The following is a 12,459-nucleotide window of genomic DNA, read 5'->3' as shown; positions in this document are numbered from 1 at the left end:
AGTTCACCTTAAAGGGTTGGTTTTATTTTGTGGTCCAAGTCACATTATGCTACAAATAATGTCTCTTTGTTCCTCTAGCTATGACAGGCTGGACAGAAATGCTCTTCCACTAGATGGCAAAAACTTGCGTATCCACCTGTTGCCGTTCACGCAACATAATACATGGCTTCCTACGAACACATTATCTTTGTTCAATTAAACTGACCCATATTTGACATTGAATACATACATTGCGTAAATGTAATCATTATTACAGTATTGTCGTCTGTTGGCGTTTCGTATTTTTATTTTATTTATTAAATGTAAAAATGGCCTAGTTTAACCCTGCTGCAACGACTTGTAATTCGTCTCAATGCCGGCAGAGGGGGCGCTAAACCACGCACGGCCATGCGGAAGACCAGTGTAAATATTTTCGTGACGTCACATCTTCCGGATGATTCCCATCCAGCCATTAATAACTATCTCAGTCTTGCAGGTCGCCACAACGCCGCAGTCGCTCTTTTAACACTTTCTCACATTCGATCCTCATCACAGTCCTCCTTGTTATTACCAACAATAATCATCTTCATCAGCACAGCGGTGGTTTCGCTTGTCATTTGTGAACACGATGCAGAAGAGGAGGAAGCCGGAGCCGATCCAACTCAACCCGATCCCCGATGGGAATATCATCAACGGCAGCGGAGCCACAGAGTGAGTGTCACCAAAACACCCCCTCGTGTGTGTGCTCATATTTAGGAGTTGCATGGTTTACTCTCTAGACAGAGGGATCTTGATCTTGCAGTATATTATTTCAATTTCGGCTTTGCAATTACATTTGATAGAATATACTTCTATTATATAAGATCCTAATCTGCATATGTCTGCGGCTATTCATGAATTGAAGTTTGGTGTGTAGGCTTCCTCCCACCACCAGTAATTTTGATAGTGAGTAGTTGTGACACTGCTCTAGTTATCACTTCCCAGCCAGGCCAAAGAAACATGCAGGGAATTACATAATGTGTCAACTCTCATGTTGGATGCTTTTTCCAAGGTGGCAAAGAGGTGGAATATTTTTATTGTGTTGCCATTGTGTCATCATGCATCTGAAGGGAATGCAGTATCCCATTTGCCCCCCCCCCCCTGTATTTTTGTATATATACACACATCTGTCTTTAAAAAACATAAATATAAATCCACATTAGGTACACCCGCACAAACTCAAGGAATCCAACAAGCACTAGCAATATTGCCTTACATAATACAGTATTCCGTTTTGACTGACACTATCAAAGATTCATTTATATAGAAATATACAATTGTGAATATTAATATTGTTAAAACTCAAACCATCAAAGTTTATTCTGAAAGACAATCTACTCAAAAATCAAAAATAAATGATTCTTAACTGCATATATATATATACTTTTTTTTTTTTTTTTTTTTTTCCTCCTCTCTGTAAATTTAAATGTGTGATTGTGAAAGTAAATATTTGTCTCGCAGGAACGGTTGGATGCCAAGAACAGATCATCATATAGTACTGTAGGCTACATTCCTTTTTTTTAAACTGAAAAACATACCTCAGGGTTGATAACGTGTGCTAAAAGTTGTCTTGACTTTACTGCTACTGCTGCTACTGACGACATGGTGTTAGCATGATACTTGAACACATTCCTTGTTGCTTGAGGCAGGTGGTGACTAGCCAAGGAACAGCACACCCTAATGGAACAACAGTTAAGAATTTATGACATGGTGAAATCTGCCTCCTCTTTCACACTGAAGTTCTCAGTCGTAGTATTCAGACAAGATCCGATTCCAACCGTGAATGCCCAATGTCAATCACAGACCACATATAAACAAACATTCACACTCAGATTCACACGTATTGATAATTCAGTGTTCGGTTCAGTGTAGCTAACCAATGTGTTAGGAATGTGGGAGGAAGTGGGAGTATGGGGAGAAACTCACGTAAGCACTGACAGAACATCCAAAGTCTACAAAGGAAGGAAACTTGAGCCTACGTTCGAAAAACCCAAATCTCAAAACTGTGAGGCAGCTAATGCTAACCGCTAGTCTGCTATGCTGTTGCTAAACTGTTTAATGTTCTTTACACAAATATGTTCTATGCAACCTCACTACTAATCTAACTCTAAACATGACATTCTGAATAATATTATGTTTATGGAATATGAGTTAAAGCAGGAAAATCCACCTGTTGTTATCCATATCAGGGCGGCGGCCATTTTGCCACTTGCTGTCAATCACTGATCTGAATATATGACTGGATAGCAGATAGGCCAAGACTTTTGAAGCCGTGGGGCTGCCATATGACGGCATACAATCCTATACATTTATCGAAATTGGAGAACATTTAAGACAGTAATTAGTAGAAACAGCACGATTTAGGATGTTTTAAATTTGTTAAACATAAGAGGATTTCAGACAACTTGCCTTAAATACATGTATAAATTATATGCTTAATGTTTACAGGAGGAAACTTGTATGTTTTTTTTATTTATTAAATAATTATAACTAATTCAACAAAAGATGCCTCTGCCAAATCTGATATTGGGGTCTAAGGAGCTGAGTGATAAAATAAAGCAGCCCATACGTCCACTTGTTAATTATTTATTTTACTTGTTAAACCCCGGCCCCATACTAACTGCCTACGAGCTGAATATGTCTAATCTGCACGTATACAGTAGTCGACTCGCGAGATGGGAGGAGCAAGATGGCCGCCCTGTCGCTTCAACGGCTTGCACGGGCGTGTATGGGCTATCGCTATCGGCTATCCAGTCATATATTCAAATCAGTGCTGTTGACTTAAAAGGACATCATAGTTGCGCAGGCTCAGGCAACAACCACTCATCTCAGCTCACCTGTTTTCTGAGTTTGGTCATGTGATGTTAGCAAGCTGAGCCTTAATTGGTTGTTACTTGAGCCCAGCAGCTGTGATGTCATTTTTAGTCGATAGCAACTGGCAAAATGGATAAAAACAGGTGGATTTTGCTGCTCAACTTAGATTTCACAGACACACTATAAATCAGAATGCTGTTTAGACGAACGGGTGCACATATAACACATTCTTGTAATTTTTGGGTTGATTTATTTTTGAATAAAACATTGAATATTTTGTATTTTTCCCCCTACAATGCCACCATTTATATTGTACGAGGCCCTTGTTTAAGCAAGAGAAGTGTCAGCATGCTAAAAAGTCCCAAATGAAAGTACAGATGACATAACCACTGCATCTCTTTATTTCGACGCTAGCAGATGTCCTTGGTCATTGTGTGGATGGGGTTCAAGAGGCCTGCGTCGTGCACACTTCCCTCCTCCGCCACAAGCAAGCGTGCCGCTCCTCTTGGTCCCTCCCACATGTAGTGCGTGGAGCATGTGTGAGTGTGTGTGCGTGTGTGTGTGCGTGTGTGTGTTTTTCAGGCTGCTTTAGCATTTCTGGCGTCCTCCACTTTTCTGCTCTTGTCGACAAAACGCCCACGCCGCCCACGGCGAACTCAAACTCGGCATGCGGTATTCATCGTTATACAGGCCTGCGATCAGAAATCAAATATTTGTATTTAATTATTTTTCCGGCAGTCACCCAACGCAGATGTACGACACCGTCAATCAAGACTCGATATTAGAAACACCACTCAGAATGATGCAGTGCGGCTCGACACCAATAATAAATGAAATAGCGGCCTGTCAAAAGAGCTCTTTAATGCTTTATCCTGTTGGCTTCTCAAGGTAATCGGTTACCATGACAGCGCTAAAGGAGCGACAGAAAGCCGCATGCGCAACATAAGACAAAATGGGCGAGAGAATAGAAATGGCTAAACAGTAACTTTCGCTGATTTTTCTGTTCACTTGGTTGCTCGTCATTGTCCCCAAATGACAAATTCTTCTGTAGAAGAAATTCTAACATGCACGTGTCTTTTGTTTTGTTTTGCAAGAACAAACTTAGAGGCGCTGCAAAAGAAACTGGAAGAGCTGGAACTGGATGAACAGCAACGCAAACGTTTGGAAGCTTTCCTGACGCAGAAGCAGAAAGTGGGAGAGCTGAAGGACGACGACTTTGAGAAGATTTGTGAGCTCGGCGCGGGCAACGGCGGGGTCGTCTTCAAGGTTTCCCACAGACCTTCTGGTCTGATCATGGCCAGGAAGGTAAAGCTGTGTATAAGGTTGCAGAGCAGTTTAGATTCCTCCCTGGAAATTATGAGTATTAAGTGACGGCTTTTCCGTTGCAGCTCATCCACCTGGAAATCAAACCCGCTATCAGGAACCAGATCATAAGGGAGCTTCAAGTGCTGCATGAATGCAACTCCCCCTACATTGTGGGCTTCTATGGAGCTTTCTACAGTGATGGCGAAATCAGTATCTGCATGGAGCACATGGTAGCGCTCCCATTTTCTAATGCAAATTTGTTTTTGAGTCCTCCTTGAGATCTTTTACTTTCTTGCTGGATTTAGGATGGTGGCTCCCTGGATCAGTCACTCAAGAAAGCTGGAAAGATCCCAGAGCAAATCCTTGGCAAAATCAGCATTGCCGTATGTAGCCCACATTCATATTCAGTCCCCCCCCCACCACCACAAACTTCCGGGATGATTCACTCATGCAAGCATAAATTCACACCTCCAGGGATTGACAAGGCCCATATGTCGTTCTTTGATGCTGGTTCAGACTGAAATAGATTCGGGTTAATGGCAAATGAAGACAAACAGCTTCAGTGGATCCCACTAGACAGCTCGGTTTGCCAAGAATATAATTACACAAAACAAGTTGATGAAAGCTCAATTAGAGTTTAGTGGAGAAAAAAAACCCGCGAAGTTACATCTTCACCAATCTCAAACACCGTGCTGCATATTTTAGAGGTTAATTTCCCCCCTCAAACACACCTGAATCAAATGATCAAGCTCATCAGCAAACTTTGCAGTTGTCTGATGCTGATCATGTGCTGGAGGAGGGAAAGATCTGAAATAGGCTGTGTAAGGACCAGGCTTTGGCACCCCTGATTTGGATTGACCATCCATCACAATAAGTGTTGATGGGTGGAGGCAAAATATTTTTGAATGAAACATTCGATACATGTAGTAAGCATTTTTTTTAGATTACTTTGACATCTTATACAATTAACATGGCTGGGAACTCATTTTTCATGCCACCCAGTCAGGATTTCATGAAATAAAATGCCAAAGAAACGAACACAAGCAGGAACAAATCCAAGTGAAAAGAAACCTTTAGAATTGTAACGAATTAGCAGGTTGCGACATTGTGCTTTGAATAAATAATAGTATGCAAAATGTTGCAGCCGTCGGTAACTACTGATCACGGATTGGCTGAAAAATGAGTTACAGAATCTAATAAGGCCAGCAAAACATTCACTTTCCTTATATTTGTGTCTGCTTGTATAATGATTGTGTTGGGCAAGGTTTTGTGTTGTGCATTTTATTCTGTGAAACCATAACTGTGGACTGTACCATAAACGGACTTCCCAGCCATGTGCAGTGTGTAGCAAAGGTAGACCCGGAACCTCTTGGTTACATGCGTCACCTTATAAGCCCTTTAGTATTTTATTGCATCACCCTGGCCACCCTGCTAAAGTTGTGGCTCAGCAAAAAAATAAAATACTACAAGCATGTTGACATCTGAAATTATTTATTTTTGCAGGTCATTAAAGGGCTTTCCTACCTGAGGGAGAAACACAAGATCATGCACAGAGGTCAATAACTAAAACTCACTTTGACACCACTGATGTATTTCATACAGAACAAAATAGTGCTAGTCTTTGCCATTGGATCACTTATCCAACATTACTACTACAAATTTGGTCTCATATGTTGCATGCTACCTGTCAAACTTGAGCGACGCCATCCCCATTATGTTCACATCATCTCTCCCTCTGTCAGATGTCAAGCCATCGAACATCCTGGTGAATTCCCGCGGTGAGATCAAGCTGTGCGACTTTGGAGTGAGTGGACAGCTCATAGACTCCATGGCCAACTCCTTTGTGGGAACCCGATCCTACATGTCTGTAAGTTGATGTGGACACGCAGCGCTTCCACGCAAACGGCAAGGAAAAAGGAGAAACTCATTTGCAATCAGAACGGCATGGTCACCAAACACAGTCAATAAGTTCTAGGTTCAAATCTCAGCTCAACCCTAACCCTTGCAGTGCATCATGTATTATTTTCCTGTTCTATCGTTTTACACAGCCGGAGCGTTTACAGGGCACCCATTACTCGGTCCAGTCAGACATCTGGAGTATGGGTCTGTCCCTGGTTGAAATGGCCATTGGACGTTTCCCTATCCCACCGCCTGACACAAAGGAGCTGGAACACATTTTTGGGACTTCAGTGGGAGGTGCAAACTCCGCAGAGTCCTCACCAAATGCTGGGCTTCCTGGGCGACCTGGCGGCTGTAAGTCCAAGGACAAAGTTCCAACCTTTGAATATTTCCCCCCCCCCCCCCCTCCAGCACATGTTAACTATGCATTTTTGTACTTTCAGCATATGGATCGGACAGTAGGCCTCCAATGGCCATCTTTGAATTACTTGACTATATAGTAAATGAGGTGAGGCTTCACCCATTTGAAAATGTCATAATGGTAACTACTTCACTAACAGTATTTTCTGGTTAGCCTCCACCAAAGTTGCCCGGGATGTTATTCAGCTCAGAATTCCAAGACTTTGTCAATAAATGGTAAGGTGAAAGGGTCTGAAATAATTTTCATTTTTTTACCGGACATATTTTAAACTGCCACTTTAACCGGTTTAACCTCCATTTCAGCTTGATAAAGAACCCAGCAGAAAGGGCAGACCTGAAACAGTTGATGGTTGGTGTATCGATGAAACATTATCACTATGCTGCACAATTCAAGCTTCAGCTCACCTGCCATGTCATTCTCCCAACAGGTGCACTCTTTCATCAGACAGTCAGAGGCAGAGCAAGTTGATTTTGCCGGCTGGTTGTGCACCACCATTGGCCTCAACCAGCCTGGGACGCCCACTCATGGCTCAGCTATGTGACCACCACCAGCGAATTAGACAGTACAAGCTGTGTGTGCCCTTTAATCGTCCTACAGGGTTCTCTATGATTTGTATGAGGTGTTAGGCCAAAAAGTGCAATCAAATGTTATGTATTTTAATTTCAAACAGACATGCCAAGTGAAATTACAAAAGTGAAACTAATTTGGGCTGCTTTGCAAGCCTGCCTGAAAAGCCATCTTTTTCTAATTAATAATGCCATCGTAAGTGTGCTTCACGCTAAGAACTGTTGTTGTGAAAAGTTTGGTGAATTAAACTGTGAAGATGCCGCCTCCTTTGCCTTATTTGAAATCCAGCTTGAGATCATGCCTCGGTTTAAGCAGGTGCTTGTTCCCAGGCTTCCAAAAGTTCTTCAGTAGTGCTGAAAGTGCAAAATAGCATTTAGGTTAAACTCTGTACATACACACTTAAGCAATAGCTAGATATGGTATGCATTGCTCAGGACTTCCAACTAATCAGGATTCAGAAACACGGACCAGAAGTAGGAGTATCATCACAGCCTAATTTTTTTTTTTTAAGTTCGGAAGCTTTGCTTACTTGGGTGCCCATAGGTATTTCTGGATGCCACGTTTTAAGATCCAGCTCAGGTCTGTGTTGGTCATCTTGATTATCAGCAGACTGAAAGATGGAATAGTAGTCAAATTATTCCCCTTACAAAAACCATGTTAAATCAATGTTCCATGCAATGGACTCAGAACTTCACTCTTATCACAGTTGTCAAAAACACGGACCGAAGTAGGAAGCTCATCATAGTAGCAAAAGTTTATACTTTTGATAGTGTCACACTAGAAACTCACTTGCAGTCAATGTGGAGGCAAGGTGACAGCAGGTGGTATGCAGCTCATCCATCTTACAGGAAGCACCCAGACCATGTATGGGAGCAGCCAACTTGAACACCAAGGGGTTATGCTAGGAAGGTTGACTTCATTCTGCAGTGATTCCTGTAGAAAATAATTTCATGAAAACTTGTTTGAAAAGTTGACGTTAACATGCACACGCCATTACCTATTCTTACCTTCATCTTAAATGATTACAAGATCAGGAAGAAAAATAGGTTTGGTTAACCATGTACTAAAACGTTTTGGCAGTACACAATTTGTTTTAGAGAGTTGGCCGCAACTGTACACTGTTTGAAACGTGACAAATTGTAGTTGGTTTGGTAGTGCATTCCCGCAATGACTTCTAAAATGCTTTGCCGACTACAGTAGTAGTTCTAGCATAAAATGTTAAAGATGGCTCCGACTCTTGATTTGAACCAAACTTATTTATTATTCAATGAACTCCAGGCAAGTATAAATTTAAGCCTTGACTTTCTTGGGCGCTCCCTTCCTTGCAGGCTTCTTCTTGGATTTCAGCATCTTAGCCTTGATCTGTTGGAACAAACAAACACAAATCAGCCATTTCGTCAAATAAAAATACAATGTCCAAATACCAAGAGTGGTTGCCAGTTTCTTACCTTGGGGTCATGCTTGAGAATGGCTTGACGTCTGGCTGACTTGGCATACGGGTTCAGTTTGAACATTATCCTCAAGTTCTTCAGAGGATTCTTCTTCAGGACTCTGCGGTGGATCTTCTTCCTGCAAGGTGGAGGCAAACTCTTAATGACGAATACCATTAAATGTGAGGTGCAGCATTTTGCTCAGGACTTCACACATACCACGATTCAGAAACACAGACAAAGGGAAAATAAAAATTAAACGTTCACTTGCCTGGGTGCGCGAAGTGCTTTCTGGATCTCCTCGCTCTTCAGAATCCTGCCCAGATCTGTGTTGGTCATCTTGTGCATTGGCAAGCTGAAATGGAAGGACTATTACTCAACTTGTTTCATTTACAACACAAAATGTCAACCATATTGAGTTATTGGATAGACTCAGAACTTCATTCATATCACGGGTGTCAAAAACACGGACCATGAAGTAGGAAAGCTCATCACAGTAAGTAGAGCAAACGGTGCAGTTCCAAAATAAACTCACTTGTAGTCGACCTTGAGGGTAGAAGGTTTACGCCAGGTGCCGTACAAATTGTCCAGTTTGCGGAACGCACTCTCGGTCCAAATGCAGAAGCGACCAACATGACCACCGGGGGCAAGTCTCAGTAAGTTCAGCTTGTTCACGTTCTGGAGAGTGATGCCTGCAAAACAAGTGCAACTTCATACAATTTATTTTATCGGACATCAGGCCAATCACTTAATTTTAAGTTGATCGGTTCTAGGTTTAAAAAGCACTTATTTACACATTTTTTGAAGGTCTAAAATTGACAAAATAGTTCAGAAGTATGAGAAGATCGGAAAATGAAACTCCAATAGCTTGGTTTAATGTTACACAATGTAAAGTCTCAGGTTAATGTGATGGTGAGAAAAACGAGGCCGAAAACCATGTCCACATGAAAGCTGGGATCGCATAAAAATAATTGTTTATTCACTTAAAAAAGGAGACCGCACGTTATCAAGCTGACCGTGTGAGTATCATTTAACAAGAAGTTTAAATTAAACGTGTCCATCTATTTGCATGCACGCTCATCAAGTGACACCTGACAGAAAGGCATGGCCCTCTGATCCACTCTGGGCAAGAACTACATTATTCAAAGTGTTACTACAATGTTAGTGTTCAATATTTCAAAGTTGACTTCAGCGCTTTAGTTTTACTCCTGCACTATTTCAACTGTGTGCCATTAACTGACCATTTAAGAACATCTTTGCTATTGCACAAAGAGAAATTGCTGATAATCTTTATATTTTCTAGATTACCTTATTTAAATTCAATTTGTACGTTTTCTCATCTTTTTTTAAGGTATTGGTAGTCTCGAAGGGCTACACTTATGGCCATATAAAAAAGTATGCTTTATTCAGATAAACATTAAGATTGAGAATGTTTATTGGCCCATATTCAAACTTAAACGGTGCACACGTGACAGACTGCAAGAAAAGAAAGTCGAGATTATATTACAGCAGAGTTGTTCGAGGACTAACTTTATAAAATCGTATTTAACCACTCCTACCAACAATATGAAAACGTACCCGGAATATTTCTGAATGCCCTGGTGACACCAGCGTCTTGGTTATAGATGATACAAGGCCCTCTGCGTTGAATGCGTCGACGATTCCTCATTTTACCCTTACCGGCACGCATGCGCTGAGAGGCGTACACCTTAAAATGGGAGATTTACAACATTAGAGCACTGCAAAAACTGTTGAGTACATTTGACTTGCATCAAAATCGCTATAGTCACCTATTAATGAATTACCAATGCTCGTTGTGAAATTTAAACAAATTCTTGGAACTTGTGACTACCTTCTTGATGTCATTCCAGGCTTTAAGCTTCTTCAGCAAGAGCACTGCCTCCTTGGTCTTCTTGTAACCCTCAACTTTGTCTTCAACCACCAAAGGGACCTCTGGGATTTCCTCAACACAGTGTCCTGCAGAGGAGATCATGTCAACATTTGGAACACCACACATTGACCATAAAAGCTCGAGTTGAACCTGCTCAGACTTAAAACACACATCAACACCCTGTGACAGCTTTGAGACAGTAGGCAACTGTCACTGTTCACAAGGTCAGACGCAAATTACACCATCATCGCAAGTGGTCTCAACTTAATCTACTGAATCGTCAGTTTAGCTTCCAAGATTGGGAGTTCTCAGGGTAGTATGGCCGTAAACCAAGTAAATTATCAGTTAAGGATAGTGATCCATTTGAGGCATAGCTCACCCTTGGACATGACAAGTGCAGGGATGGCAGAAGCAGCCAAAGCAGAGCAGATGGCATAACGCTTCTGGCTTGTGTTGATCTTGCGGTGCCAGCGACGCCAGGTCTTGGTGGGGGCAAACATGCGCCCTCCACGACACATCTTATAGCAAAGTCAAGGTTATTATTCAAACACTAATGTAATATTTAAAATAGTAAACTAGCATGCTCAGAAACAATGTTCGTCAGTCAGCTGAGCCAGTATTTGACAGTAGGCATTCTGTCACTGGACGCAGTGTCGGACGCAAATTACACCATCAGTGCACGTGTGACAATTACCCAGTAGCGGGACGGTGTCTAATTGAAAAAGGATACGTTTCCAAAAGCACCCTGGCCCGAACGGTGAGTACCTCCACCCCTCACACGAGGGATACGAGCCACAGCTCTTCCAGTACCCCAGGACTCGGCACTGGTCTGGTGGCCTAAAATACACAGATCACTATGTAACTAACATCATTGCATAAAATGCTTACATGAGGCACTGACCGGTATTAAATGCACTCACCTGCCAGCTCACTGACTGCATAGGGCTGGCGATTGTTCTTGCGCATGTTGGTATGCACAAAATTCACAACATCAGGGCGAATGGGAGCCTTGAACACTGCAGGCAGGACTACAGTTTTGCCTGAGGAGTCTCCTTTCTCGGAGTAAACCGAGATTAGGGGTCGGGCACAGGCCTAAAAAGCAAAAATCATTATTTACTTTCAGTAGCTATTCGATAAGATTACGCAAAGCTATTATGCTATGTAATTGTCATGAAGAAGAATGCAATCTGAGTCTACATAATCCATTGTTAGTTTTAATTTAACGGAATGAAAATAGTAACTATCTTTTATATTTAACTCGTAAAGAAGCCGAACGGGGCCTGTTAGCTCACTAGTTAGCCTAGCTACGTAGGTCTACAAAGTGCACCTGCAAACATAGCTGAAACACAAAATATTTTTTATAAATCTACACAAACAAAAGCTGCATGTGGTTATTCTGTATTTTTTTGTAAATAATATTTTTGGGGCTTCGATAGAAAAGTTGTGGGAAAAGCTGACACACGTGTCACAAGGAGATAGCCGACTAGTTCAAAATGGCTCCTCGTGCTAGTTGCTGGGGCCGGGTGCAATGCAGATCGAAACTGTTGATTACAATAAAAAAATAACCCTTCTAGTTGGTAACCTTAAGATACCGTTGTTACAACAACGCGACATATATGTTACACAAAGAGCATGGCAGTAATTTCTTACCATAATAGTTATTTAAGTTTCGGCTCGCCAAGAACCACGCTCCTCTCGCTATGGCGGCCACAGAAAAAAGGAAGTGTATAATAAACCCTCGACGTTTTATGCCTCCGCCGAAAGGAACGCCACTTCCGCCAAAAGACAAATATGAACAAAGACACTGTAAAAACGACAAAAGAAACATTGTATATTTGTAATTAGTATTTTAGCATTTAACTTGCGACTTTCCATCCTGTTGATCGAAATCTGTCCATTTAAGGTGGTGTCTTTTGTGGGGACTATTTCTTTACGCCCTGTTGTCGAACGTGGACGTATAAACGGAAGTGCTTTCCGAACATGACGATATTATTTAATGTAGTTACTTAATGTCAATAATCACCACAAAATAACCCAGATTTACCGTCTATATTTCTTCATAATATATTTCCTTACTTTAGAATTTATTTGAAACTATTACTATTTGTTTCGAA

The 12,459-nt window shown here is 41.5% G+C and overlaps 3 protein-coding genes, 1 long non-coding RNA gene and 5 other non-coding genes across 11 annotated transcripts in view; 1 reads left to right on the top strand and 8 right to left on the bottom strand.

Annotated features, from left to right (window-relative positions):
* Positions 1 to 2,237, bottom strand: part of megf11 (multiple EGF-like-domains 11) — a 118,632-nt gene extending 116,395 nt beyond the window's left edge. For 2 of the 3 annotated variants that reach the window (XM_086074451.1, XM_086074453.1), the window contains exons 1-2: positions 2,189 to 2,237; positions 1,557 to 1,695 (exon numbers count right to left, since the gene is read on the bottom strand). The gene's annotated coding sequence lies outside the window, so the exon portion shown is untranslated. Of the gene's footprint in view, positions 1 to 1,556; positions 1,696 to 1,944; positions 2,040 to 2,188 lie in introns of those variants that run through there. The other variant, XM_086074452.1, reaches the window with a different exon arrangement.
* map2k1 (mitogen-activated protein kinase kinase 1) lies at positions 426 to 7,285 on the top strand. Its single transcript, XM_086074460.1, has 11 exons — positions 426 to 690; positions 3,927 to 4,137; positions 4,221 to 4,367; positions 4,443 to 4,520; positions 5,641 to 5,692; positions 5,880 to 6,004; positions 6,186 to 6,390; positions 6,480 to 6,544; positions 6,611 to 6,672; positions 6,760 to 6,805; positions 6,885 to 7,285. The coding sequence occupies exons 1-11, from the start codon at positions 608 to 610 to the stop codon at positions 6,996 to 6,998; spliced, it is 1,188 nt and encodes a 395-aa protein (XP_085930586.1). The 5' UTR covers positions 426 to 607; the 3' UTR covers positions 6,999 to 7,285.
* On the bottom strand, positions 6,436 to 7,754 carry LOC147175312 (uncharacterized). The gene is made up of 2 exons (XR_015094668.1): positions 7,554 to 7,754; positions 6,436 to 7,377 (listed from the first exon to the last, which is right to left on the bottom strand). It is a non-coding gene; the product is annotated as an uncharacterized LOC147175312 (long non-coding RNA).
* LOC147175313 (small nucleolar RNA SNORD18) lies at positions 7,451 to 7,518 on the bottom strand. The gene has a single exon (XR_015094746.1). It is a non-coding gene; the product is annotated as a small nucleolar RNA SNORD18 (small nucleolar RNA).
* On the bottom strand, positions 7,704 to 7,772 carry LOC147175311 (small nucleolar RNA SNORD18). Its single transcript, XR_015094745.1, has one exon. It is a non-coding gene; the product is annotated as a small nucleolar RNA SNORD18 (small nucleolar RNA).
* A 493-nt stretch (positions 7,773 to 8,265) lies between these two features.
* On the bottom strand, positions 8,266 to 12,162 carry rpl4 (ribosomal protein L4). Its single transcript, XM_086074461.1, has 10 exons — positions 11,996 to 12,162; positions 11,266 to 11,437; positions 11,076 to 11,182; positions 10,725 to 10,863; positions 10,307 to 10,431; positions 10,033 to 10,162; positions 8,990 to 9,146; positions 8,722 to 8,809; positions 8,473 to 8,589; positions 8,266 to 8,386 (listed from the first exon to the last, which is right to left on the bottom strand). Exons 1-10 carry the CDS (start codon positions 11,996 to 11,998, stop codon positions 8,315 to 8,317), a joined length of 1,110 nt encoding a protein of 369 aa, XP_085930587.1. The 5' UTR covers positions 11,999 to 12,162; the 3' UTR covers positions 8,266 to 8,314.
* LOC147175310 (small nucleolar RNA SNORD18) lies at positions 8,883 to 8,954 on the bottom strand. The gene has a single exon (XR_015094744.1). It is a non-coding gene; the product is annotated as a small nucleolar RNA SNORD18 (small nucleolar RNA).
* On the bottom strand, positions 10,497 to 10,597 carry LOC147175309 (small nucleolar RNA SNORD16). Its single transcript, XR_015094748.1, has one exon. It is a non-coding gene; the product is annotated as a small nucleolar RNA SNORD16 (small nucleolar RNA).
* Positions 10,927 to 11,025, bottom strand: LOC147175308 (small nucleolar RNA SNORD16). Its single transcript, XR_015094747.1, has one exon. It is a non-coding gene; the product is annotated as a small nucleolar RNA SNORD16 (small nucleolar RNA).
* Positions 12,163 to 12,459: the final 297 nt, after the last annotated feature.

This window comes from Leptonotus elevatus, chromosome 4, assembly GCF_054856555.1.
Source record: "Leptonotus elevatus isolate MCC_2025b chromosome 4, RoL_Lele_1.0, whole genome shotgun sequence".
Taxonomy (NCBI): Eukaryota; Metazoa; Chordata; class Actinopteri; order Syngnathiformes; family Syngnathidae; genus Leptonotus; species Leptonotus elevatus.
This window is presented reverse-complemented; position numbering and strand designations above follow the sequence as displayed.

Coding starts and splice junctions, on each gene's coding strand:
- rpl4 (XM_086074461.1), bottom strand. Junction 10,163..10,306: donor CCTGGAATGACATCAAGAAG/GTAGTCACAAGT, acceptor TCCCATTTTAAG/GTGTACGCCTCTCAGCGCAT. Junction 8,590..8,721: donor CACTTCGCGCACCCAGGCAA/GTGAACGTTTAA, acceptor CCTTGCAGGAAG/AAGATCCACCGCAGAGTCCT.
- map2k1 (XM_086074460.1), top strand. CDS start 608: ATGCAGAAGAGGAGGAAGCCGGAGCCGATCCAACTCAACCCGATCCCC. Junction 5,693..5,879: donor ACACAAGATCATGCACAGAG/GTCAATAACTAA, acceptor TCCCTCTGTCAG/ATGTCAAGCCATCGAACATC. Junction 6,005..6,185: donor GAACCCGATCCTACATGTCT/GTAAGTTGATGT, acceptor CGTTTTACACAG/CCGGAGCGTTTACAGGGCAC.